Source organism: Typopeltis vanoorti, chromosome 9 (genome assembly GCF_054136105.1).
Source record: "Typopeltis vanoorti isolate ZY-2024b chromosome 9, IOZ_Tvanoo_1.0, whole genome shotgun sequence".
NCBI classification, from domain to species: Eukaryota; Metazoa; Arthropoda; class Arachnida; order Uropygi; family Thelyphonidae; genus Typopeltis; species Typopeltis vanoorti.
In genome coordinates this window covers 89,775,334-89,802,550 of record NC_143557.1, presented here as the reverse complement: position 1 = coordinate 89,802,550, position 27,217 = coordinate 89,775,334, and the positions used below count along the sequence as shown (strand labels likewise).

General features: G+C 38.4%; 1 protein-coding gene across 3 annotated transcripts in view; it reads left to right on the top strand.

Moving 5' to 3' along the window:
• LOC150103237 (mitochondrial import inner membrane translocase subunit Tim21) overlaps positions 1 to 27,217 on the top strand; it is a 102,634-nt gene that overhangs the window by 55,850 nt on the left and 19,567 nt on the right. For all 3 annotated transcript variants that reach the window (XM_090397887.1, XM_090397888.1, XM_090397886.1), the window contains exon 4: positions 461 to 632. In XM_090397887.1, coding sequence (XP_090254013.1) covers positions 461 to 632 — 172 coding nt within the window. The remainder of the gene's footprint in view (positions 1 to 460; positions 633 to 27,217) is intronic.

Below are 27,217 nucleotides of genomic sequence, written 5' to 3'. Positions count from 1 at the left end.
TGGCAGGCTTTTAAAATGACTGTTTGTGGAAGGAGGAGGCAGGTAAAGGGGAAAAAAAATTAATCATATTACTGATTAATTTTTGGTATTATAATTATGCATTATAATACCATTTAAGTTAATGTTAAATATTAATTAAGATTGCTGTGAGCCTCCATTTAAATGAAACAAAGTTGAAATTAGTAAATCCTTGTATGTGTTATTTTGGATTATATATACATATGTATATGTACACACACACAGACACAGGATCACTATACACAAAGAGTAAAATTAGTTAAAAAAATATAACAAAACAAATCTACACATTTTAGCATTCAGGCATGTTAATTGTTAACGTATAGTTATGGTTCAAATAGTATATAGTGCTTTCTGACTTATGACAGGTTGTTGGAATGGAACCCTGTTGTAGGTCACAGACATTTGTTATAATATCACTGATGTTTCTGTTATTTTACAGGTTTGTTATTTTATGGTATCTTCAATGAGCTGTTTTCTGGCCATAGTCCAAATTCAGTTTATAGTGAGGCTTTGGAAAGATGCCGTAAGGATGAGAGAGTAATGAAAATTGCTGGGGAACCAATTAAGGGTTATGGAGAAATGACTGTTCGTGGAAGGAGGAGACATGTCAGGTTAGGGGAAAAAAATCATGTTGCTCTTTATGTGTTATAATATCATTATAAGTTGAAGTTACATACGGTAAAACTCCGTTTTTTACACTTTCCTGGGAACTGATGGAAAAAAGTGTAAATAGCAGGAAATGTAAAAAACATTAAAAAAAGGCTAAAAGATGATGACTTACTGCTAGTATTTGACTCTACATACTAGATTACAAAATTTAATAACTGAAAATAAATGAATTTACAATTACTTACATTTATCTATTTAAAAAAAAATCTTTAATTGTTGATCGTTTTTGTTTTTTCTGCACTCTTATAAGTCCCACCTGCCTCTCCACAGTGTATAAGGCATTAAATGCTCTATCGTCTCCTGATGCACTTGCAATATACTGCCTCAAAACAGAGATGGCTTCCATTGCTTCTTTACTAGTAGGGACGGTAGGTTCTTGATCACAGTCTTCTTTAACCCCTTCCTCCTCTTCTTCACCAAGGTAGTTGGAAGGGATGTCTTCTACACTTGGTACCATTGATCTGATCACACCAGCATTAACATCAACATAGTCTTGAAATGTTGATCCCTGAAGACTCATCCATCACCTACCAGTTGTTGGGCTCTGACATATCTTCTTCTTCCTCCTGTAGTTGTTCCTCCTCTTCCACAAACGTAACTCCTGTCTTCTGGAAACAGTTTGATATGGTTTCAGGCATAACATGCACCCATGCTTTGGCCACATAGTGCATGGTATCAGGGATTGATATGGTCATTTGTTTTGGGTCCATACCTTTATCATGCATAAACACAGCTTTTTCAATAAGCATTTTTCTATATTTCCATTTAAATGCATGGATGATGCCCAGATTTAATGGCTGAAGCTCACTTGTACAATTAGGGGGAAAGAACACTAATCTAATGTTTCTGACTGCAGATCTTCAGGGTGTGCAGGACATTTGTCTAGCAGTAGTAGTATTTTGCAGTGATTTGCTCCCATTTTAGCATCCAGAGCATGCATGGTGGATTGTGAAGATGCTGCTGGCCATCCATGCTGTGCTGTTGGCATCATACTTAGTAGGCAGATTTTTCACGTTCTTAAAACACCTTGGTTTTTTAAATTTGCCAATTACCAGTGAAGGTAATTTTTCTGATCCATCAGCATTGACTATGAGCAAAACAGTTACCCTCTGCTTGCTGAGTTTTCCTCCGTGACACTTCTCTCCTTTAAAACACATTTTACTTGGCAGAATGTTATAAAAGAGTGCAGTTTTGTCAACATTGAAAGTATTTTTCGGTTCGTAGTCCTGAATAATAGTCTTTAGTTCATGTTTCCACTGGTTTACAGTTTCCCCTGCAATACTATTACTTTCTCCACACACTTGATTATACACAGTATTGTGTCGAGTCGTGAAACAATCAATCCATCCATTTGACGCAGTAAAATCATTAATCCCCAACCTCGCAGCAAATTCAAGGACTTTTGCTCGGAGTATAGTACCATTGGAATACCCGATGCTCTCGTAGAAACAAATCTCTGCCACAAGTTTATCCAATTCATCGTATGTTAATGTCCGGATATATTTTAATTTTTTTGACATAGCGCCAGATTGCTTTGCATTGAGTATTGCTTGACCCGTTTTTTACTATTGTGTTCATAGTGGACACAGAGAGTCCAAGATCTTTCGCCAATTGCACACGTATTCCGCCGTGCCAATCTACACGTCGCAGAATTGTCATCTTTTCTTCTACCAAACTACATTGTCTGTATTTTTTCTCCATTTTCTCCATGTTACTAACATGGATCATCCACCACCACAACTTGAAAGCAACTATCACGCTAAATTATGTAGCAGAAATTCTGCAATATCAATTTGTACTGTGATTGAAAAATCACGGTATCGCTCATCACTACATCACTGCTGCAAGCATGCAAGTCACTGTGATAGTGGAAACGAAACTACAGCCAAAAGCAATGCCATCCAGGAACAGAAATGTGCAGATTCCTGAAGAAATTAATTTGAATGAGAGGAAATCGATTCGAAAATCACTGTTGCCACTCAAGAAAAAACCGCAAATCACAGGAAATAACGTCCGCATCAAGTTGTTAATGGTGGGAAAACAATATATCGTAAGAAATAGGCCTTAAGACAGGACCAACGCAAAATGATGTAAATGGCAGGAAAACTTAAATTGTGGGAACATAAAATACTGTATTAATTAAGATTTGCTGTGATCCTCCACTTAAATGAGACAAGGTTGAAATTAGTAAATCCTTGCACATGTTATTTTGGATTACACACACACACACGCTTATTTCATACTCTCATATCCTTAACTTTGCACATCAAAATTCTACACATACTCTAGTATATACTCTATACATCAATACTACGAAAAGGTAGTAATAAACATGGGTTTGGAAATCTCACATTTATGAGTGAGGCTCCTTTATAGTTTCATCATGAATGCCAGCAACATGCAAACAGATAGATGCAATGTAGGTGTATCGTGTGATTGTAAACAACCAAACTTATATGCAAATCATGCCAGGAATTGCATTCAATCCATTAGGTTCATCCCAACCAAGTGACATTTAATGTTTCTAAGTTACATGCTGGTGTTTTGCAATGGAGGATGAGTTCACATATAACTTGCCTATATGCACTTTTATTATGGATATGCCAGTAGAACTACATGTGAGGCACAGCAGTTTTATTAACTCCTTAACGCACTCAACCGAGTTAACTCGGATCCAAGAAGCTGAATTTTTTCCGTGCACCCGAGTTAATACGTGTGACCATCAATTTTGGTTTTGCATATAAATACAACCAAATATACACACTAGAACAATTTTGTGCCTATTTCAGCTGAGAAAAGTTGCCAACGGCGTGTATCAGCTATTTCGTTTGCACATTTTTTGTCCACTATTGCCTGCTGCATCATCACCTGTGAATGTCAATTCTTTGTTTTACAATTGCGCATTTGTTCACTAGAGCACCGTTTACATTGAGGCCGTTTATATTTTATAACATTTGTTTGTTATTTATTTTTATGTTATATTTATTACCCTATCATGGATAGTGATCAAGACTGGTTATTTAGTTCAGAAGATGAAGGTGGGAAATGCTTCGAGGCCATAAAACAATTTCTGCATTTTCAAATAATGACGAATTTGATTCAGTAAATCACCCTCATCCAAAGGAAATTGGCGGAAAAACGACCACTTTCTGATTTTTAATTGGTGCATTAAGAAAACTTTCCTGGTCATTGAATTACGTGGTTTTGAATGTTCGCTTGTCTTGGTGGATGTGGCAGTAAGGGAACAAAGAACCTTGAGGGTACTAGAATATGAAGAAATAATACTTTGTAGTGGCATGGAATTCAAGCAGCACAATAAAGATTGCATTGAAAGAGGGTATCTTCCAAATAGTTCTAGGCAGGGTTATACATAAAAATTTGTTTTGCCCTTATGATTTCCAGCTGATTTAAGCACTTTTACCAGATGAGGTCATTTTCAATAGGTGTTTTGTCAGTTGTTTCTGTAACCGTGTGTGATTTTTGATTTTCTTTTTTCCTGTGTTCTTTTCAGTGAGACAATATTCATTTGAGGTGATGTTTTTAATTATCACAAAAATCATGTGCGCCAATCAAAATCCATATATAACTATGCAGTCAATACATCAACATATGGTCAGGTACAGGTGGATTTTAGAGATAGATTAATATAGCTGCATATTTGCCAAACAGACTTAAAGGAGCTCTCTACTGTGACTTCTTGCAAAAGCTGGTAGTAAACATCTTCCATGATATTTCCTTGGCTTGGAAAAGAAATCTGGTTTATGCATGACAGACCTCCCTTTAGTTGTGAAGTCCAGGGTTTGATTTTCTGCAAGATGGATTGGCCAAGGCAGAACAGTTACTTGGCCTCCTCAGTCATCTATTTAAATCCTGTGGATTTTTATTATTAGGAACATTTGAACTATTGATGTACTTACTCTCTCTCTCAGTGGAGAATGTTGATAAACTGCAGCAATGTTAGTTTTGGTGGCGTATTGTCTGTGTAGTGTGGTTATTAGTGCCCCTGAAAGATAAGTAATTTTTATGTATTTTAGTTCATAATATTAGGTTAACTTATTGTAGTTTTCGATTTCAATGGATGTATGATTGACCGAGTTATTTAGTTTGTAATTTAATTTAAATATGATATTGTCGGTATGGCACCAGCGTGTGGTAGAACTATGGTGGCAAAGGCCATGTTTTCGGGTTATTTGAATTTGTGAAATTTTTGTGCAGTGTAGTGTGTGTGAAATTATATTCATTGCGAAACCTAAAGAATATGTAGAAGGAAATTGAAACTGGAGAGTATTAAATGTTTCAAAATGAGTGAATATTATTCGACGAGAACACAGCAAATGTTAGTGGAGTGGACAGTATCAACTGTAAGATGAAAAACGTTGTGAATGTTATCCTTCACAGGACAAAGTGCAAAATTGAAAACTTGCAGAAGCTGGTGGCATGAAGTAATAATAAAGACTGAGCAAACAAACAAGAAAAACAAATTAAAGAGAAAACTATGTATGGAGACTCAATGATTGGGGGAGTATTTAATGAAAGTGTGACAAAATCGTGTTACCTGGTGCAAAAAATTCAAGATTTTAGTCATGTCACCCAGATGCAAAAAGGTAATGCGAAGGAACTGATTGTCTTGGTTGGCACAAATGATTTAAGAGGCAAGAAGTATTCTGTGAGAGAGAGAGAGGATGTAAACGAGATGTTAGAAGGAGCAAAACTGAAGAGTGAGAATGTGAAAATAGTAAGTCTTCTGCCACGCTATGATAGAGACAAACTGAGCAGGAGGGTGTTGGTAGCTAATGAATCAATATGCAGGTTCTGCAGACCGATTGATGTGGGATTTGTGTATCTTCGGTCTCTGTGTCACAGAAAGAAGAATTTGTATAATGTCGGATGGACTAAATATAAATTGTTTTGGTGTTAGCTGTCTAGAGAGAACTTTGTTCACAGAGAATGCTGAAGCACAAATTCAGGAAAACTTAAGCAGTTAGGGTGGGAGCAGGTGTGTTTGTGTGAAGATGCCCATGAAATGAGTGAGTGTGAGAATAACCAAGTGCAGATTCTAGTCTCAAGCAAAAATATTGAATCATCATCATCAAATTCCTGCCATGTACTGTACCCTCAAGGGGTATACAGGATATGATACTACTACATGAAAAATTTACATCATTACTAACTCCTATCTACAGTTTTCCTCCAAATCAGTCTGTTACTTGTCAAGACTCCAACAATATCAGATGTTATATTTCTATCATCTAAGTCACTTTGTACAGTATCAATCCACCTATAGCTTGGTCTTCCTCTGGGTCATTTTCCTGCCAACCTGGTAGAGAACACTTGTTTTGCTAATCTTTCTCGTCCATTCTATTTAAGTGACCATACCACCTGAGATTAGCTGCTAACGCATTCTTGGATGCTGCCAATGTCAAGTTCTTTCCTAATGTCCTCATTTTTAATATGATATTGCCATTGATGCCATCTGTTCATGTCTCTAATCTTACTCAGAACTCTCATATCTGTGGTCTCTAGTCTTTGGTCAAGTGTTTTACTTCTGACCCAGTTCTCAGATCCATAAGTTAAAACTGGTTTGAACACTGTCTTGTATACAGCTAATTTAGTGTTCCAACAAATTTCTCTCTTATTCCATATCAATTTATTCAGTTGACTTCCTACGATACCAGCTTTGTTGATTCTGTTGTCTATTTCCATATTTAATTTACCATCCTCACTAAAAATCGTGCCTAAGTAGCTGAAATGTTTTACTTGTTCCACAGGTTCTCCGTTCACAATGCAGTTGACATTTTCAACGATTCTGCCTATTTTCATTGTCTTTGTCTTTTTATTGCTGACCTTCATACCATATCTATTACAACAGTTATTCAATTAAGTCAGGGAATCTTGCAGACTTGTTGTGGATTTATTTAGAGTGTAACATCGTCCGCATAAAGCACAGAGCTGACATTAACACCACCAATTTTGATATCATGTTTAATACCACTTTCCTTCATAATGTTATCCATATAAATAATGAATAACAGAGGGGATAATGTACATCCTTGTCTCACACCAGATTTAACATTAAACCATCTTCCTGTACTTCCTTCAATTCTAACTTCTGACTTACAACTCAAATAAAGACTAAATATTGCTTGATATAATGTCCCATTGATACCATATAACTGTAGCATATTGAATAGCTTCTCTCTTGGCACCTTGTCATATGCCTTTTCCAGATCAACAAAACTTAAATATAGATCTTTGTATATTCCCATGCTTTCTCAACTATTTGTCGTAAAGTGAAGATCTGATCTTGACATCCTCTATTTAGCCTGAATCTAGCTTGTCCTTCACCAAGCTTTTTTCTTGCACAATTCTTCTCAACCGTTTTTCAAGTATATTTGCATAAATCTTGCCAGGAACACTCAGTAGGAAAATACCTCTATAATTCTCACATTCAGTTTTATTTCCCTTTTTATATATGGGTACTATGAGAGCTCTACTCCAATCATCGGGAATTCATCCTTCTGTCCAATCTTTCTGAACTGCGCAGTGCAGCCACTGTAAGACTTTTATACCACCATACTTTCACATTTCTGGTCGAATATCATCTACTCACCTGCTGCCTTTCCACATTTCAAGCCTTTGATGGCTTTTTCTGCTTCAAGTATAGATATGTATTCCTGACTGTATGCCTGTTGAGTGTTTTTACCACTGTGCTATCACTGCTTGTTTCATTTAGTAATTTTTTAAGTAATTACTCCATACTTCAAGGATATCTTTTTTGTCCTGTTTTCATGTCATCTTTATCATCCCTAACTCCTTTTTACAGCACTCTTTCCTCCATTTCTAAGCTTCTTCAAAAACCTCAAGAATATCTTCCCACCTTCTTGATATTTATTTTCTATGTTCTTGCCAAAGTCCTCCCATGATTTTTGTTTAGTTTAGTTTTACACAGTGTTTAGCTTTCTTACATTTGTCTCTGTATTCTCTAAGAGCACAAGCTGATTTATTTGCCAGGAACTTTTGATATGCTTTCTTCTTTTCCTTCACTGCCTCTTTAACTTCTTTTGTCCTCCATTGAGTTCTGATTTTTCTATCCTTGCAGACAACCTCACCACATGCCTCTCTGGCTGAATCAATCAGGGTTTGCTTCAAAGCTTACCACTGTATTGGCAAGGTTTGGTTCATTATTCTTTTCAAAATGAAATTCAATTTTATCCTGCTCAAGACTAAATAGTGATCACTTCCAATTTCAAATCCTCTGTACACTCTGGTGTTCTGCACCAGGGAGAAAACATCACTATCAACAATAACATAGTCAATGAGACTTTTCTTATTCCTTGCCTCTTCTCTCCATGTGAATTTAGCACATTTTTATGTTGGAACATGGTGTTAGCAATAACCAGTCCATGTCCTGAACAGAAATCCAACAGGTATTTGCCAGGCTTTGCTGTGTTCTTCAAATTTTCCCAAAATATTTTTGTATGTCTGACAGCCATTTCCTACTCTGCTATTTAGATCCCCAACAAGGACCAACTTTTCCGTTTTCATTGTGTCATTTGCTTTCTCTAAAGCATCAGAAAATTCCTCCACTTCTACCTTAGTAGAACCTTCTGTGGGACCATAGGCACAAATAAGTCTCATTGTCCAGTTCCCCATTGTAATATATTTGCCCACATCACGCTACTTTTGACTGCCTCCTATTCAAGAAGATTAGTCTCGTATTTAGTATTGAATACTATGGCTACTCCTTCTTTTCCTTGATTGTCATTGCCTGAATATAACATTTTGTATTTATTGCTCAGAAAGATCTCACCAGTTTTTGTCTTTTTTGTTTCAGTCACCCCTATTATGTCGATCTGGTACTTATCTAATTCCTCAGCTAGCTCCATTTCTTTGCCATTCAGACTGCTTATGTTGATAGTACCGATCTTTAATTCTGGTGATGTTAAGTTGGGGTGTGTTTTCAGATTTGTTCCAGTAGCTGACATTTTGCTGTTTGCCCTGGTTACCTGGCGAAAACAACAGGTACCTTATTTAACCGGGCGATGCCCCAGCCAGCAAACTTTTGTCCATGTTGTACCATCATTTTGTATTTTGGTTTAAGCCAATAAGAATACAGTTTGCTCGGCTAAATCCCAAATTGCCAGCCCTTCTCGTTCGTTCAGTATCCAGGTAGATATCTAACAGGTTTCATCACGAGAAGGAGAGGATTGGACATTAGGTTAGAAGCCCTGGTCGGTTCTCTGCATTCCTTTAAAGGCTATGTTAAACTTCTCAGTTTATAGCTTTTGACCCTTAATCACTAAAAATATTGAAACAAGATGTCAATTCAGGAAATAAAGGTGGCATGTGGGGGGCCTTAAGGGATGCTGCAATTTCTAGATACTAATGCTAGAAGTATCAGGAACAAGAGGGAGAAGTTTTGGCGGTTAGTGCAACCTCACCAAAAGTCATAGGCATTTCGAGACTTAGCTAACAGCAGATGATGTAGTTACAGTGATAGAATATGAAGGGTTTAGTATCTTCAGAGAAGAGATAGAGAAGATAGGCTGGGGGGGGGGGTAAGGCTGATGATAGTGGATTGCAGCCAAAACGAATAGGAGATAGGTAGGAGGATGGCTGCTCATTTGAAGCAGTCTGGTGTGATATTAAGGCCAGTAAGACAAAACATGCAGTTGGTTGTTACTATAGGCCAGGGAGTTCCACAGATGATCTGGATGACATGCATCGGCAAATTAACACAATGATTACATGTCAAGTGATTATTGTGGGGGATTTCAGCTATGCAGATATAGACTGGTTGGAAGCGTGATCATATGGCAGGAAGGAATTGGAATTTATACACCTACTGAGAGAGAGAGAGAGAGATAATTACTTGAGACAGCATGTGATGGAGGGTACTAGAGATGTAAGAGTATTGGAGCTGGTCATATGATCAGAAGAGCTATCCATAACCAAAGTGACTATGCGGTCTTGACATGAGGAATTGAAAAACGTGAGGAATATTCTTTCAAGAAGGGGTATGTATGGAACTACAAGGCAGGTAATTATGAACAAGCTTATGAGGAAGCATGTGCCATGGCATAAAACACTGCAGAGTAATGTTAGCAGTGCCTGAGAGATAGTTAAGGGTCATCTAGAGGAAGCAATATTAAATTGTATACCTAAAGTAAGGAGAGTTAATCAGGTGGGAGTTAGATGGATGAGTAATATCATTAAGCATGAGCAGCAGATCAAGAAAATGCTGTGAAGGGTGTGAACAGCAAACTCATGAATAGTACAGGGTTCAGGCAAGAAATGTGACCAGCATGGCAAGTAAGGCAAAATCAGATTATGAGAAGAATCTAACTGAGCAGGCTAAAGGAAATCCCAAAGAGTTCTTTCGTTATGTGGTAAGCAAGAGGAAGCCTAACTATGGAAGATTATCCTTAATGAAGGCTGATGGTCAAGAGGTGACAGAAGCAGATAAACTAGTAGAGTTACTGAGTGACCACTTTAAGTATATCAAGTGAGGTTACTGGTTTTAAATAGGTGACAGACACTAATGTAGGAACAGAGATGGATGAATTGGAGATTCTTTGGATATTGCAAAATCTCAGTGTAAATACAGCTGTGGGATTAGATTGGATATCAGTTCGGGTTTTGCGAGAATGTGCAAGGGAACTGGCAATGCGTCTGGAACTCCACTAGAGCTGATGCGTACCACATCAGCTCAGATAGAGTTTCAAGGGAGTGGAAAGAGGGCAAAATCATCCCTTGCATAAGGGAGGTTCTAAAACTGCAGTAGCAAATTACAGACCAATCAGTATCTCAGGCATGATGGTAAAAGTACTAGAAAAATTGGTCAAAAAAGAGAATTCAAGAATGGGTGGATAAAAATGATACTGTATGAGGGGCAACATGTCTTTGTGAATTGTAAGTCATTCTTTAGTGATTTAGTAACTTTTTCTATTAGAGTAACTGTATTCTCTAATAGAAAAAGAATTCAGCTGTTATAATCTGACATAGATTATAACAGCTGAATTGGATAAAGGAAATGGGTACACGATGATTCTGGTAGATTTTGCAAAGGCACTTAACAGAATACCACATGGAACTCTGTTATGTAAATTAGAACAAATGAAGAGTTCTCTTAGCTACATAACCTTATCTGGTTACAGATAAGAGAGTGGCTGCTGGATAGATATCAAAAAGTGCTAACAAGTAGAGATATGGAGGGGCATAATCAAGTTTAAAACAGGTGACTAGTGGTGTGCTGCAAGGTTCAGTGGTGGGACCACAACTGTTTAATTTGTACATAAATGATATAGGAAATAACCTAAAAGGAAACATTCAGTTGTTTACTGATGTAAAATTAGGTAGCGATGCGATGTGGAGAGCTTGCAGTATGATTTAATTGGCTATCAGTAATTATGTAACTATGGGCGAAAGATAGTGGACATCATTTTGCGATAAATAGATTACAAACTGTGTACCTTACTACATTGATGGAATTGTACTCCAGGAAAGAGATGAAACTAGAGGCTAGGAGTGGTGGTAGATAGAGAGTTGAAGTTCAGAGCACATATCGCTAAGGTTACTTGGCTATTGAAGAACACATTAACAAGTAGAGATAAAAAAAACAGTTATTACTCTTTATAAGGTCTTGATATGGCCACATCTAGATTACTGTGCTCAGGTCTGGTCTCCTGGGTTTCTTGGGAATGAGGAAGCATTGGAGAAGATTCAGTTGCGATCGACCAAGATAGTGAATGGTCTGCAGAATGTTCCCAATGATAATAGATTGAGGGTGTGTGGATTGCAGAAATTATGGGAAGGGCCACTAATCAGACCAGTTTCAACCTTTATTGAAGTCTCATCAGTGGGAGCCCCATAATGCATTACATTATATGTATCTGAAAGGCTGTGTGCTTTCTCTGTTATGGGATACTAAGGCATTTGACTTGAATCATTAGCCTGTATATAAAAATAGCACTGTGATTAAGATACTTCTCAGGCAAACATTGTTTGCTTGCACTTGGATGAAGGATTAAACCATGGATATATTTTTTGGCATCTTTAATTTACAGTGTAACCAAGTGAAAAAACTTTTAACATCTATTTCTAAATCAGAATAATTTAATAATTAAGTATGACACCTTTTGACTACTTGTATATGGATCATATGTAACATCTGCATTACTTCAACCTTGCTATCTGGTTAATGATAGTAAGCTACAGTCCTTTTTAGGACTTCCAGGGTAACGTATGGCAATGCTGTAACCATTGAATTTTTAACTGAGGCTCAGCTATTGCTGTTACCCAGCCATGACTAGAGCGTTTAGCTCAATAACACCCCATCCACACAGATTTTCTTCATTCAGATGAAGGGATAAAGAGTCAAGGACCCAGTCCATCTCCCATTCCTTTTGAGGACCTTGCTAGCTTTTCTGGACCTGGCTCCCCTGCTTGACATTTAATAATGAGCATCTTTGGGTGTGCTTGCTTCCTGGGGAGTAGAGGTTCTGCTTGGTAATGGTTTTTGCCTGTAACTGAGTGAAGCCACTGCTAAGCATCTTCCTGGAGTGATATACCATACATGTCGGCATATAAGATGACTCTCAAATACTACAGAAAACCCCTCGAAATATGAGTCGTCTTATATGGCGAGAATAAAAAGGGAAGCTTAATTTCTTGGATGAATATGTAGTTACAATACATCGTTATATAAGAAAATAGGCAGTGTTTATAAACAAATCAGATTAATTTTTTGTTACATAAATTTATTTAAAATATTACAATAGATGTAAGTCTTAAAAAATAAATAATAATTATTAATCTCAATTTTCATGTTAATTTTCTTCATCTGTTGAAAATAGTTTTCTTCAGATTCATTGTTTAAATGATCGTCATATGGATCCCAGTTTGAATCCGGTGAACTGATTTCGTTTTCATCGTCATCAGTGTCCCCCAACAGATCATCTTCCATACCATCCATAAGATTAGTGATACCACACTTTTTAAATGATTTTATTACAGTCTCTACTTTTACTTTATTCCATGCCTTGATCACAAACTTGCACAACATATCAAGTGATGCAGCATGCATAGATCCACCATTTGTAAATGATTTTTCACCAGTCGACATCCAATTATTCCACTCTTCTCTCATGTGATCTTTAAATGGTTTGTTCAAACAGACGTCTAGTGGTTGCAATATAGAAGTTAAACCACCTGGTATAAAACAATTTTTGTGTTATTTTTTTCTAGAAGACTTTTAGTATTCTCAGTTAAATGGCTACGAACATTATCTCATACTAATAAACTGTATTTCTTCATTGCCTGGTCGCTTGTTCCACACATTATTTCATCCATAATTTCATACCATTTTCGTCCATCCAACCTTTTTCGTGAAAATGTACAAAAACACCTTGAGGAAATTTTATCTTAGGTTTAATTTTACGTTTGAAGATGATCATTGGTTTTAACTTGGTTCCATCAGCCAAACATGACAACACAACCTTAAACTTTATTTTTTCATGACCTGTACTTTGAACTAGCACATTCTAGCACACACCTTTAGACTCCACTGTTTTATTGCTTATCATATCAAAGCTCATAGGAGTTTCATCCATATTTCCAATATTTGACAATAGAAATTTATGTTCTTGTCTCAACTGAATAATAAATTTATGGAAACTGGTAAGTTTGTGGACAAGACCTGCTGGTAGTTTTTGAACAATTTTCGTTTTTTGTCGTATTACCAGATTTTGTCTGTTCATAAAATGATTACACCAGCCTGAAGTAGCTTGAAATTCTATACTTTCATCCGGATTCAATCTTGACCATTTTAGCGTATACGCTCTAATCATATTTCTTGTAACAAGATAACTATTCTGCATTTGTTCGAATACCCATTCTGCAACGTGAATTTCCCGTTGCAGCCATCAGGTTATCCCCATTCTCATCGCACATTTTTTCTTTGACAATTTTTTTAAAATATCTTCTTTCTTCCTCCTTTCTCTTACCATCTTCTCGGTTATGTTAAACTTTCTTGCAGCAGCACAGTTATTAGTTTGCTTTGCCATTTCAATTATCCTTATTTTAAATTAGGCTTCATACTTTCTTTGTTTTGTTGTTGGTTTCATGATTTTAAATGATAACAATTTTAATAATCCTAAAATTTAAAAAAAATGCAAAATTAATAATTAATTAAAATTGGGCTCATTTTAATTAGGGTAATTTGCATAAATACTAAATCTATGCTATGCAAAAAAAAATAACGGATATGCATAGATAAAAAATAATGGATATAGCCACAATACCTAACATTGTATTAATACAAGAAAGAAGAATTTGGGGGGGGGTCGTCTTATACAACCAACATAAGCTTAAAACCTAAAAATAGCCTAAAATTTAGGCCTCGTCTTATACACCAGTCGTCCTATATGCCGACACATACAGTAGGTCAGGGGTCAGGAGTGATAAGCTTAGTAGTGATCCTTTAGGATCACTCAATGAGATTTAGAGTGATCTTGTAGATCACTAATTTTTGGAGAGAGGTATAAAAAAAAAAATCAGCTAACGCCTTTTATTTCTGCATATAGAGTAGGCGAGGCCATTTTAGCCCTATCTAACTTTTTGGAGACAGAGTGAGCAGTTCAATCTCCACTGGTAGCCAATTAGAGATAGGAGGCCCAAGGTTACCACTAATTTAATCGCCATGCACTGAAGAGACAGCTAACATGTGCTGCTAGCTCGTAGTCCCTATCCTAACACAATATTTTTAATGTCTGAAAATAGTGTGGATTCGACGGTCGATTTTCTTGAGGTTACAGAACAAAAAAAAAAAAAAAAAAAAACGAGTTTCCAGGAAAAAAAAAACCACTTGCCTGTGCCAGAGATCAACTAATTTGGGAACCGGTCAAAAAAAGGCTTATAAAATGTTCCTCTGGTTGGCGACTAGATTTGAACCCAAGTCTTCGTGCAGTCAAATGCCATAAAGTGCAACACCACTTCTACTGAGCTACATAGGCTAATTTGATAAAGGTGACACGAAAACTGAACATATTCTAGATGCCTGGAGTAATTATTTTGAAACATTGCTAAATGAAAGAAGTGAGAGAGCATAGTGTTGGAAAACACTCAACTGGAATGCAGTCAGGAACATATATTAATACCTGAAGTAGAAAACTGCAAGTTTTTCACTTGGTTATACTGTAAAGTAAAGATACCAAGAAATTATATTTTTAGTTTAATCCTTTATCGAAGTGTAATGTGAAGTATCTTCACGACTGAGCTACTTGTATGTAGAGACTAATGACTTCACATAGCGGTATCCCTGCACTTAAACATACCTCAATCAGTGGCGCACCCAGAGGGGGGGACAAGGGGCCCGGGCACCCCCCAAAGAAAAGGAAAAAACACTAGAAAAATTTCCAAAAATCTTTTCCTAATTAAAATTCATTTTTTTTATTTATGTTGTGTGCTACTTATGAATTAGCGATCACTGCAGATGCTCAGTTATAGGTTGTATGCAATGTGCAGTGTGTATTCGCAAAATGTCTACTCAACTCGGCCCCCCCCCCCCCCCAAAGGTTAAATCCTGAGCGCTCGGCCCCCTCCAAGATTAAATCCTGAGTGTGCCAATGACCTCAATAATGGTCAAAACTGGTCTGGGTAGTGGCCTTCCAATAAATCATTGCATTATACACATCTTAAAGGGTGTAGGCTAGGCTTTGCATTATGGGATATTAAGGCAATTGATGTGAAGTCATTAGTCTTTATATACAAGTAGCCCAGTCGTGAAGATACTTCACAAGTGAAAAACTTGCAGTTTTATACTTCAGGTATTGATATATGTTCCTGACTGCATTCTGGTTGAGTGTTTTCCAACATTATACTCTCACTTCTTCTTTCATTTAGCAATATTTCAAAATAATTATTCCAGGCATGTAGAATATGTTCAGTTTTCATGTCTCCTTTATCACATCTGATTCCTTTTAGAGTAATCGTTTTCCCATTTTTGAATAGCTTCCAGAGTATTATATCACCATCCTGATATTTAGTTTCTGTGTTTTTACCAAAGTCTTCCCATGACTTTTGTTTAGCTAGTTTTACACAGTGCTTTGATTTCTTACAATTTTTCTCTGTATTTTTTTTAAGAGCACAAGCTGCCTTACATGCCAGAAACTTTTGATATCTTTCTTGTTTTCTTTGACTGCCTCTTTAACTTCCTACATCCACCATGTGATTTTGATTTTTCAGATGATGTCACCACATGTCTCTCTAGCTGAACCATCAGTGTTTTCTTCAGCATCTGTCACAAAATCTCCAAGGTTTAGAGATTCAGTGGCAATACACCTCTGAAAGCTGTTCAACTTTAAACCTTAATTTCACACTCTTCTTTTGAATATGATATTCAAGTTTGTCCTGCTTAAAAACTAAATGGTGATCACTTCCAATATCAAATCCCCTGGTATACTCTTGTATCCTGAATCCACATGAAGATATCACTGTCAACCATAACATAATGAATGATACTTTCTTATTTCTTGCATCTCCATGTGAATTTGTGCACATTTTTATGTTGGAACATGAAGTTTCCAACATAAAGACATTGGAACATTCAGAAATGCTCTGTGCAACTACCCAGTGCAGTATAAATCAAGCCACCACCATCATCTATGAAGTCTAGTCATTGATCATCAAAAATCATACTCTGACCTCAGATAGATATGATGTACATTATAATTTGAACATTATAATCCCAGCTAAATACATATGCCCTCACATGTCCATTTTTAAACACCAGTTTTAACAGTTCATTTATTCCAGTTCATTTATATAGTAAATGCCTCTTGTCATTTAACCTACTGTATATTTAACAAACTTGCAAAAGAGTGTGCTCTTTTTTGAAAAAGTGTACAAAACTAGTAGAGAATTGTTTTTTTATGCGATTCCCAACCATTAGAGGTTGTAAACCTGTAGTACATCTGTTCCATGGGTGGGCTAAGGATTTTTTCTATTTTTATTAGTATATATGTTCTGTATTGATTTTATATGATTTTTTGGCATTTTTATTTATTTTCATGTAATCCGGAAACTCGGCTCAAGATGCCAAAAATAAAACTTTTGAAGCCACTTCATGCATTTAGTAAGCATGAAAATGGTTTCACATTGGATAATGAAATTCATCTCTCACTTGGAGACAATCACAAACAATTGCAGGTTTGATGTAATTCAAATCTGGAAATTTGGTGATTGGAGATTAGATATGCTAAGCCAACCTGGCTGGTGAACAACTGATTGTATAATTGTAGAACTAGTAATTTTTTTTTTTCCTTTCAAATCTCAGAATTAATTATCTGGTTCTGATCTTGTTACTTAATAATTCACAACCTTAGTACTTACATGTCCTTAAGGTCCACAGCGTCCTCAGATTGGCTTTTGTAATAATAATTTTAGGATAAGGTGGTCATGCTTATGCCTTAATGTATATTCTTGTGCATAAATTGCATGTGTTCTCCTTGCCGGTTTGTCTGATTGCAGGATGAAAAACCAGTAGAGAAAAATCTTGCCACTTCTGTATGAGACTGGCTAAACTTGGCTTCAGTTGAAAAGATTTGATAAATATTCTTCATGTCATATACAATATTTGAACCCACATCTTTCCAACCAAAGGGCTTTGTCAAATCTGAATGAGCTACAGAGGCATCAAAGCTCATTATATACCTTCGTTATTCAGCCTTTCCAACTGCAAAACCTCTTCCCTTCAATAATGAATACATTGCACGCGCGCACACACACACACACACACACACACACACACACACACTGCATCTCACAGTCTCTCATATTTAATTTCCTGAAACAATATTGTCTTGCCTGCCATTGTCCTATTTTTGTGCCGTTAACTGTACTATACTAACATAACATACATTTGAAAGTTTATTTTTCACTTGGTTACAGTATAATAAATTTAGTTTAATCCTTTATCCAAGTGTGAGCAAACAAAGTTTGCGCCTGAAAGTATCTTCAGGACTAGGGCAAGGTGATACAACACCAGGGCAACTCGTTACAAAGGTGTAGCAAGCTACCAACACTCCTGTCTCAGTATCTCCTTTAATGCAAAACACATCTCCTTGCGGATATGTTTCATGTTATGCATTAAGGGAAGGGCCACTACCCAGACTAGTTTCGACCTTTATTGAGGTCGAATGGGAGTTCATGTCTCTCATCATCGGCCTTTGGAGAATAAAGCATGCTGAGGGTCAGCAAACAGTAAGAGAGGAGAATAATGAAAGATAGAGTAGGATAGTAGGAGGTAAAAGAGGCCTCAGTCAACCTGTTTAGCCTTATATGGCTAATTGGTCTGTGACACATATTCTCAATTTATCTGTTAAAAAAAACGAAAATTTAACCATAAAAATTTTGACTAAAGTTCACTTATAAATTTATCCTTAATAATTTCGTAAGTTATCTATGAAGGAGATCCATTGACCTTTTTTGAAAACAATATTTTCAGTTAGAACATTTTTTTTTTTTTTTTTTTTTTAATATAAATTACATAAAAATTAAAGTCCGGTCAGTTGAGCTGAAAGGGAACAAAATAAGGAACTTACAGACCTGGTACCACTGGGACTTAGAATGGGGTAGAAGACTGGCCCGGGAGATGCCGCTCACAAGGAGCAGCACCGCCTCGCAGTAAGCCTTCGCAGCCCGGGTTCTCAGATCTACCCCCCTTATTTGGAGTAAAGGAAACCGTGCCAGCGAAAGCTTTGTGGCGAGGAAGAACAGAGTGGTCGTTACTTTTCCTAGGGAGAGTTAGGTGGAGTTTTGGAGATACTAAAGAAATATACAGGGCTTGATTTGTCCCTGTATAAGAAAGCATATTTTCGGTGGTTTGCAGTATTTGTTCACAAATTTAAAGTCGCCTAGTAGATGTCTCTCTTGCGCAAGAAATTTAGGAAGGTAAAAAAAGAAACCTTTCGTTATTCCTGCGTACATTAAATTTGCGTCCCGTACCTGGGATTTTTTCCGTACCTTCCAGATGTGATACTTTAAGACGTTAATTAAAAAAATGGCGAATTTTTGGGTCTTGTTGACTGGTGGCAGGAATTGCAGGTATATGACCTCTTCTAGTGATAGCATCAGGATTCCCAGTGCTGTGCTCAGTCTTTGCCAGACGCGTTGGGCTGGTGGGCAAAAATAAAAGAAATGCTCCACCGTTTCCACGCCCCGACAGACATCACAAAAGGGATCGCATGGACTGGGTACGTACCTAGATTTAACCTGTTTCACCGGGAGCTGCCCATAAGCTATTCGCCAGGCCAGATCCCGATGAAAAGGCTGTCCCCAGCTATTCTTGATGTTTTTAAAGAGAATTTCATTGTTTGTCCCGAGGTTTGGTGTATCACGCCTGGAGAGTTGGAAGAAATCCCAGTATACTGCTTTCGGTTTGTGTGTGAGGATTTCTGTTCCTTTGTCTCTAAGTACTGCGAGTGATTTTACTAGTGTGCGGTACCACTTGGGCACAACCCTTGCACGGGGTCCAGCATAGTCCGTGGTTCCAAAGAGGGGGAGGAAAAGTCCTATAAAATATCTAATTAGGAGGCCTGAAATATGGTTTGAGTTTAAGGCCTTCCGTACGGTTTTGAATGTATTTGCATAAAGCAAGCTTTTGAGATCAGGCAGAGCGTACCCCCCTTCTTCATGTTTTAGTTGCAGGTATTGTTTTTTAACCTCATGTTTTTTTTCATTCCAGAAGAAATCTATGAGTTTTTTGGCTAATTGGTTTTCTTGTAGCAGTGTGATGCCTGTGATATTGACTGTGTGCATCAGCATTGGGGTAATGATTGTTTTTATCACTGTGGCTCTGCCATAAAAGGAGAAAAAGGTCGGTTTGAATAGACTTATCTTTTCCGTACTTATTTCCTGTAATTTTTTAACTGGTAAAGCTAGCGACTCAGAAAAGGGAACTCCTAGTATTGTTAGCGGCTGCGTATGCAGCGCTAAACCGTAGGGAAGTCCGGTGTTATGGAAATTTCCAAAATTTTTGATTTTGGTTTTTTGGGCATTAACTCGGAGACCACTGACTATGCTGAAGTTTTGCAGTATGTCAAGATAGATGCAGATAGACTCAGAGTCTCTGAGTGTGGCCACTACATCATCTGCATATGCTACTATTTTGCACTGTTTGGAGACTTGGGGCAGTGGAATGCCATTAATTGCAGGGGTGTTCTCTATTCTTTTGATGAGGGGTTCTAATGCTAGGGAAAAGAGAAGGGGACTTAGTGGGCAGCCTTGCCTAACCCCTCTCTTTATACGGATTGGTTCTGTCAGAAACCCATTAATAGACAATTGTGTCGAGGCCTCCGCGTACATATGTTTAATTGCACGCCGAAGTCTTGGGCCTATGCCTACTTTTTTTAGGGTGTCCTGTAAGTATGTGTGGCTGACGCTGTCGAACGCTTTTTCCAGGTCGGTGGAGAGAAGTGCCAGGGGGTATTTTTTTTCCTTGGCCAGTCTGATTAGGTCTCTTAGCAGGAAGAGATTAAATTCCATAGATCTACCTGGGATTCCATAGACCTGTGAACTTGTTATTATGTTTTCTATTCCGCCCTTAATGCGTGTACAGATAATTTTTGCGAAAAGTTTATAGTCTAGGTTAGTTAAGGAGATGGGACGCCAGTTATTTGACAAGGTCCGATCTTTTTTTTTGGGGGGATAAAGATTGTATAGCTCTTAGCGAATTCCTCGGGGATGTTTCCCGAAGTGAGGAATTCGTTAAAGATCTTTACTAGTGCTGGCAGTACAAGGTCCCCGATAGATCTATAGAATTCTATCCCCAGTCCGTCTGGCCCTGGGGTCTTTTTTGTCTTCATCGTTTTGCATGTGGCTTTTATTTCAGCTACAGTTATCGGCCTGTCATGTAGGGCGCTAAGATGCTCGGGAAAACGTTTGACGTCCCACTCACTGAAGTCATTCATGCCCTGCTGGTCAGCGAAGATGCCGAGATACTGCTGGTGAAAGTGACGGAGTATTTCATGGGTTGAATTTAGAATCTGGCCTTTCTCCTTGATCTGGTAAATCGTTCTTTCATCGTTTGCTGCCACCCGTTGTTGATTGTAGAATGCGGCGGAGGGTGTTTCCAAATTTCTGAGATAGAGTCTCTTGCGAAAGTCGAGGTCATCGACTCTACTCTGCCGCTCTTGCTGCAGCTCTATTTCTACCTGTCTGATAAGATGTCCGCAGGGAACTCCGCTCCGTTCACTTGACCGGTACCAGCCGAGTTCCCTGTAGAGATCCCTCAGCCGTTTACGTTGTTGGTAGACCCTTTCGCGCCCACATTTTTGAAACAGTTCCTTAGCCTGCCACTTAAAGTGCAGCCAGTTTTCCCAGTCCCAGTTGATGTTTGTCCATTCATCACAGAGTTTCTGTAGCTGGTCGCTAAAAAGACTGGGAAAGGTAGGAGGAAGCCTCCAAGGACCTCTGGCTGTTTCCATAACTTCTGGGAGTGTAATTTTTAAAATGACCAATTTGTGGTCTGTTGACATGTTGTGTGCTGTGGTGTGATGTATCCTTTGAACATACTGTTCCAAGTTTTGGGACACGTACACCCTATCTAGTCTCGTCGATATCTGGCCACGGCACCACGTTTTTTCTACCTTCGATGGGTTATTCCTCCTCCAGACATCGACTAGATCAAAATTTACACAGCATCTTTTTAGAGCGGCGGTTCCGCCGGTTCCGGAGTTTGCGTTCCCGCCTACTTTGTCCAAACGTGTGTCTTCCACACAATTCCAGTCCCCGGCTACTATTAGGTGTTCTGCTCCCAAGAGGTAGTTTTCAAGGGCAGAGAAGAAACCGCTTCTGTGGTATGGGCTGTTCGGGGCGTATACTGCAACAAGCCGGATGGTACGGCCACCGTACTTCCAGTCTACCGTTATTAGACGTCCCATGGCGTCCTTCTGGACGTTGAAGAACCCCCCCGCGATTGGGGGGCGAATTAGTATCCCCACCCCTCGCGAGTGAGCATCCCCAAAGCACCAATAGCTAGTGACTGGGTAGCTTCTCGAGAAGTTCTCCACGTCCCAATGCTTATAAAAATGGGTTTCTTGAATCAGGAGGATATTAATTTTGTACCTTAACATTAGCTTCCAGACAGTGCTTTGTGCAAAGGGGTTGCGTAAACCGTTGGTGTTTAAAGTGGCAATTTTAAAATCCATGTTGGTATTTGGAGGAAGGGGGGGTGTTGTCTGTTTGTTGCTCTACATGTTCCACCTGTGATTCACTATCGGAGCTGTTTGGAATATCCATAACGAGGTCGTTTTGAAATTCCATTTCTGTGATGCTATAAATGTCCGTGCTGCAGATATGTGAATGGGGTTCTGCAGGTTGGTCCGCTACTGGGGATAGGTTTCCTGTCTTTGTTACCGCCTCCTCAAGGGGCTGGGTGCCTTCGCGTTGACTTGTAGTTTGGATGTTGTCCATTTCATCTTCTGACGAGAGTAGGCTGCTTTGTTTAGCCTTTTTTGCCTCTTCTGTTTCTGCCTCTCTTGTGCGCTTTATTGGGGCGCTGGTTGTTACAACTTCTTCCTCTTTGCTGCGGGTTTCGAAGTTGGCTGTTATTTCCTTGATGTGGCGGGTTGCCCTAGGTGTCTTACCCATTACGGGTTTCATGGAGGTTGTGTTTTCTGGTAGTGTTTCTTTTTCGGTCTGTTGCCGGAGCTCTGGAAAATCGCTCCCTGATGATACCTCAGGTGTACCGAGGGGTATAGCCCTGATCGGTATTATGGTCCCTCCGGCTACTTCTGAGGTTGTTCTGTGCGAGCACATGTTCACTTTATGGGTCAAGTCCCCACATTTAAGACAAGCTTCTGTGCAGTTTACTATTTTGTGCTCTGTTGATTTGCAATTTTTGCACTTTAGTTTTGGGCATTCTGCCCCTAGGTGACCCTCAGAGTTACATCGGAAACACAATCTTTTAACCCCCCGGTAGTTAACCATGACTCTTGTTTGGCCCACTAAAATGAAGTTGGGAACTTCCTTTTTCATATCCATCTGTACTTCAACGTCGCCTGTTTTCCAGCCTTTGTAATCTGGATGTTCAAATGCTTTGATATTAATAATATCGCCCCATTGGCTAAAAAATTTCTTGACGTTGTCTTCATTCTCCAGGTATTCCAAGGGAAATCTAGTTATTCTTAACGTTTTTCGTAAACTCCCTATTAAATAAGGTTTAATTGTTTGTCCCGCACAGGGAAAACCTTCTAATAATTTGCCCCTTGTTTGGTCATTTTTAACTACAATTTGGAATCTTTCTTTTGAGTACGGTGTGAAACCGTATATGTTTTCTGCCCCTACTGTATCAATCAGAGCTTTCACTAACGTCTGCTCATCTGGGAGCCGCTTGACTTCGATGCCAAGCGTTCTAGTTCTGGGTAAGAATAACGGCATTGTTGGGGGAAGACCTAACTACTGGCTGTAGAAGGGGGGGGGGTAAAGGAGGGCGAAGTCGGGGAACGCCCGGTGTCCCTCACAACAAGCAAAGAGATACCAGAAGGAATGGGTAAAAGAGCCAATAATAAGAAAAAAGGTCTTACCAACGCCGAGGTACTTCTGTAGAAAGTGAGCATGGAGCTCTCTCTTCGGGCCGCGGGAAATGGATCCTCTTTTCTACTGGTAGGCACAGGTTCTTTCTTCTTCGAACTGGAGCTGTCTTTCACGTCTTGGCGAATAAGGTCTCTTCAGTGGGAGCCAGGCCCAAGCTGAGATACTAGGCAGAAGCATTCGTAGGTCATCTCTACCTATAGGCGTTGCCAAATGGTGTGCCACCCTTTTTTAATAAATTACTCTGGATTTAGAGAAAGATGTTGAAAGTTTATTTTTCACTTGGTTAGAGTATATAATAAATTTAGTTTAATCCTTTATCCAAGTGTGAGCAAACAAAGTTTGCACCTGAAAGTATCTTCAGGACTAGGGCAAGGTGATACAACACCAGGGCAACTCGTTACAAAGGTGTAGCAAGCTACCAACACTCTTGTCTCACTATCTCCTTTAATGCAAAACACATCTCCTTGCGGATATGTTTCATGTTATGCATTAAGGGAAGGGCCACTACCCAGACTAGTTTCAACCTTTATTGAGGTCTCTTCAGTGGGAGCCAGGCCCAAGCTGAGATACTAGGCAGAAGCATTCGTAGGTCATCTCTACCTATAGGAGTTGCCAAATGGTGTGCCACCCTTTTTTAATAAATTACTCTGGATTTAGAGAAAGATGTTGAAAGTTTATTTTTCACTTGGTTAGAGTATAATAAATTTAGTTTAATCCTTTATCCAAGTGTGACATATCCGCAAGGAGATGTGTTTTGCATTAAAGGAGATACTGAGACAGGAGTGTTGGTAGCTTGCTACACCTTTGCAACGAGTTGCCCTGGTGTTGTATCACCTTGCCCTAGTCCTGAAGATACTTTCAGGCGCAAACTTTGTTTGCTCACACTTGGATAAAGGATTAAACTAAATTTATTATACTCTAACCAAGTGAAAAATAAACTTTCAAAATCTTTCTCTAAATCCAGAGTAATTTATTAAAAAAGGGTGGCACACCATTTGGCAACTCCTATAGATATGACCTACGAATGCTTCTGCCTAGTATCTCAGCTTGGGCCTGGCTCCCACTGAAGAGACCTCAATAAAGGTCGAAACTAGTCTGGGTAGTGGCCCTTCCCTTAATGCATAACATGAAACATATCCGCAAGGAGATGTGTTTTGCATTAAAGGAGATACTGAGACAGGAGTGTTGGTAGCTTGCTACACCTTTGCAACGAGTTGCCCTGGTGTTGTATCACCTTGCCCTAGTCCTGAAGATACTTTCACGCGCAAACTTTGTTTGCTCACACTTGGATAAAGGATTAAACTAAATTTATTATACTCTAACCAAGTGAAAAATAAACTTTCAACATCTTTCTCTAAATCCAGAGTAATTTATTAAAAAAGGGTGGCACACCATTTGGCAACTCCTATAGGTAGAGATGACCTACTAATGCTTCTGCCTAGTATCTCAGCTTGGGCCTGGCTCCCACTGAAGAGACCTCAATAAAGGTCGAAACTAGTCTGGGTAGTGGCCCTTCCCTTAATGCATAACATGAAACATATCTGCAAGGAGATGTGTTTTGCATTAAAGGAGATACTGAGACAGAAGTGTTGGTAGCTTGCTACACCTTTGCAACGAGTTCCCCTGGTGTTGTATCACCTTGCCCTAGTCCTGAAGATACTTTCACGCGCAAACTTTGTTTGCTCACACTTGGATAAAGGATTAAACTAAATTTATTATAACATACATTAACTCAAAATAAGCTGCATATTCAGTTAAAACCATCTTATAAATTAAATTTGAAATCAAATATATCCTATTTTTTGCCACAGCCCGATTGCAATAACCATCTTTCATGCATCCTGTAGCATTAAGTCAAATCAAATCAAAGTTAAGTGTGCTAGCAGCAGATATTATAGTATTATGTCTCTGTCATTCTATTAAGCTTCGCCATTGTATTCATTGATATGGAGCAAAGCTGTAATGGTTATAACCATTACACCTCTGTTCCTGCTTACTGAAAGCCTAAACTAACTTGATAAAGTTCCATGGCTGGTTTCTAGTGCATTTATTATTATTATTATACGGGCACCTCCATGGAGTCCAGACTCATCGCAGGAGACCCAATCCATTTACACAATCTATCATAGCTCTTCTTGAACCCATTAACAGACAAAGCGCTCGCAACTGATTTTGGTAACTCATTCACAATTCTCCAAGCAAAAAATCTAGTCTTCACACCCTTACTAACCACGCCTTTATTCAACTTCCAGGAATGATCCCTTGTTCTGGTCCCTCTAGCCAAGTGCTGAAACATTTCCCCTGCATCTCCTATAAAACCCTTTAAGCAACTTAAATGTTTCAATCATATCCCCTCTTTTTCTCCTATCAATCAACTTTTGCAATCCACAAACTTTCAGTCTATCCTCATAGAGAACATTCTACAGGCCACTCCCCATCTTGGTCAGGACCAGACATGAGCACAGTAATCCAGATGTGGACATATCAAGGCCTTATAAAGAGGAATAGCCACTTTCTTATCTCTGCTTATTAATGTATTCTTCAGTAGCCAAATAATCTTATGAGCAACCTTAGCAATATGTCTTCTAAACTTTAACTCTGTCTACCACCATTACCCCTAAATCTCTAGCTTCATCTATCTCCTGGAGTACAGTGCCATCAATATGATACACAGCTCATAATCTGTTTATCCCAAAATGCATAACTTTGCATTTCTCGACATTAAACTGATACCATTTTCTTTTGCATATGCTGACAGCCTATTTAAATCAAGCTCTCCATATTGCCTTGATTAACTATTACCCTAATTTTGCATCATCAGCAAACAACTGAATATTTCCTTTTCAAGTTATTTCCTATATCATTTATGTACAAATTAAACATCAGTGGCACTTAACCTAGCAACATACCACTAGTCACCTGTTTTCACCTCGATTCTATCCCTCTGTATACCTTTTTTTGATATCTGTTTAGCAGCCACTGTCTTATTCACTTAGCTGGTGTCATATTCATCCCCATTTGTTCTAATTTGCATAACACAGTTGCATGTGGTATTCTGTCAAATGCCTTTGCAAAATCCAGCCAAATCATCGTTTAGCTATTTCCTTTATCCAACTCAGCTGCTACATAATCTAATATAAAAAAATTAGTAAATTCCTAAGGAATGACTTGCCCTCCACAAAGCCATGTTGTCCTCATACAGTATCATTTGTATCCACTCATTCTTAAATTCTCTTTTTGACCAATTTTTCTAGTACTTTTACCATCATGCCTGAGATACTGATTGATCTGTAATTTGCTTCTGCAGTTTTTAGAACCTCCCTTATGCAAGGGAATTATTTTTTGCCCTCTTTCCACTCCCTCGGAATTCTACCAGATCTAAGACTTAAAGAGCCTAGCCAAAGGCATTGCCAGTTCCCTTGCACATTCTTGCAAAACCCTAGCTGATATCAAATCTAATCCCACAGCTGTATTTACATTGAGATTCTGCAATATCCTGAGAGCCTCTAATTCATCCATCTCTGTTCCCACATTAGTATTTGTCACATAGGTTAAAGGTAATATCACTCAGTAAAACTTTTATCAACTATTTTATCTGCTTCTGTCTCCTCATGACCATCATCACTCATTCAGGTTAATCTTCCATAGTTATTCTTCCACTTACTTGCTACATAACAAAAGAACTCTTTGGGATTTCCTTTGGGCTAGTTTCTTCTCATAATTTGATTTTGCCTTCCTTGCCATGCTGATCACCTTTCTTGCCTTAGCCTTGTACTCTGAGTTTTCTGGTCACCTTTCTCTTTATATACTCTCCACAGCATTTTCTTCTTCTGCAGCTTGTGCTTAATATTACTCATCCATCGAACTCCTTGCCCTAGGTATACAATTTAATACTGCTTCCTCTAGATGACCATACTGTACGGCATTTAAGACT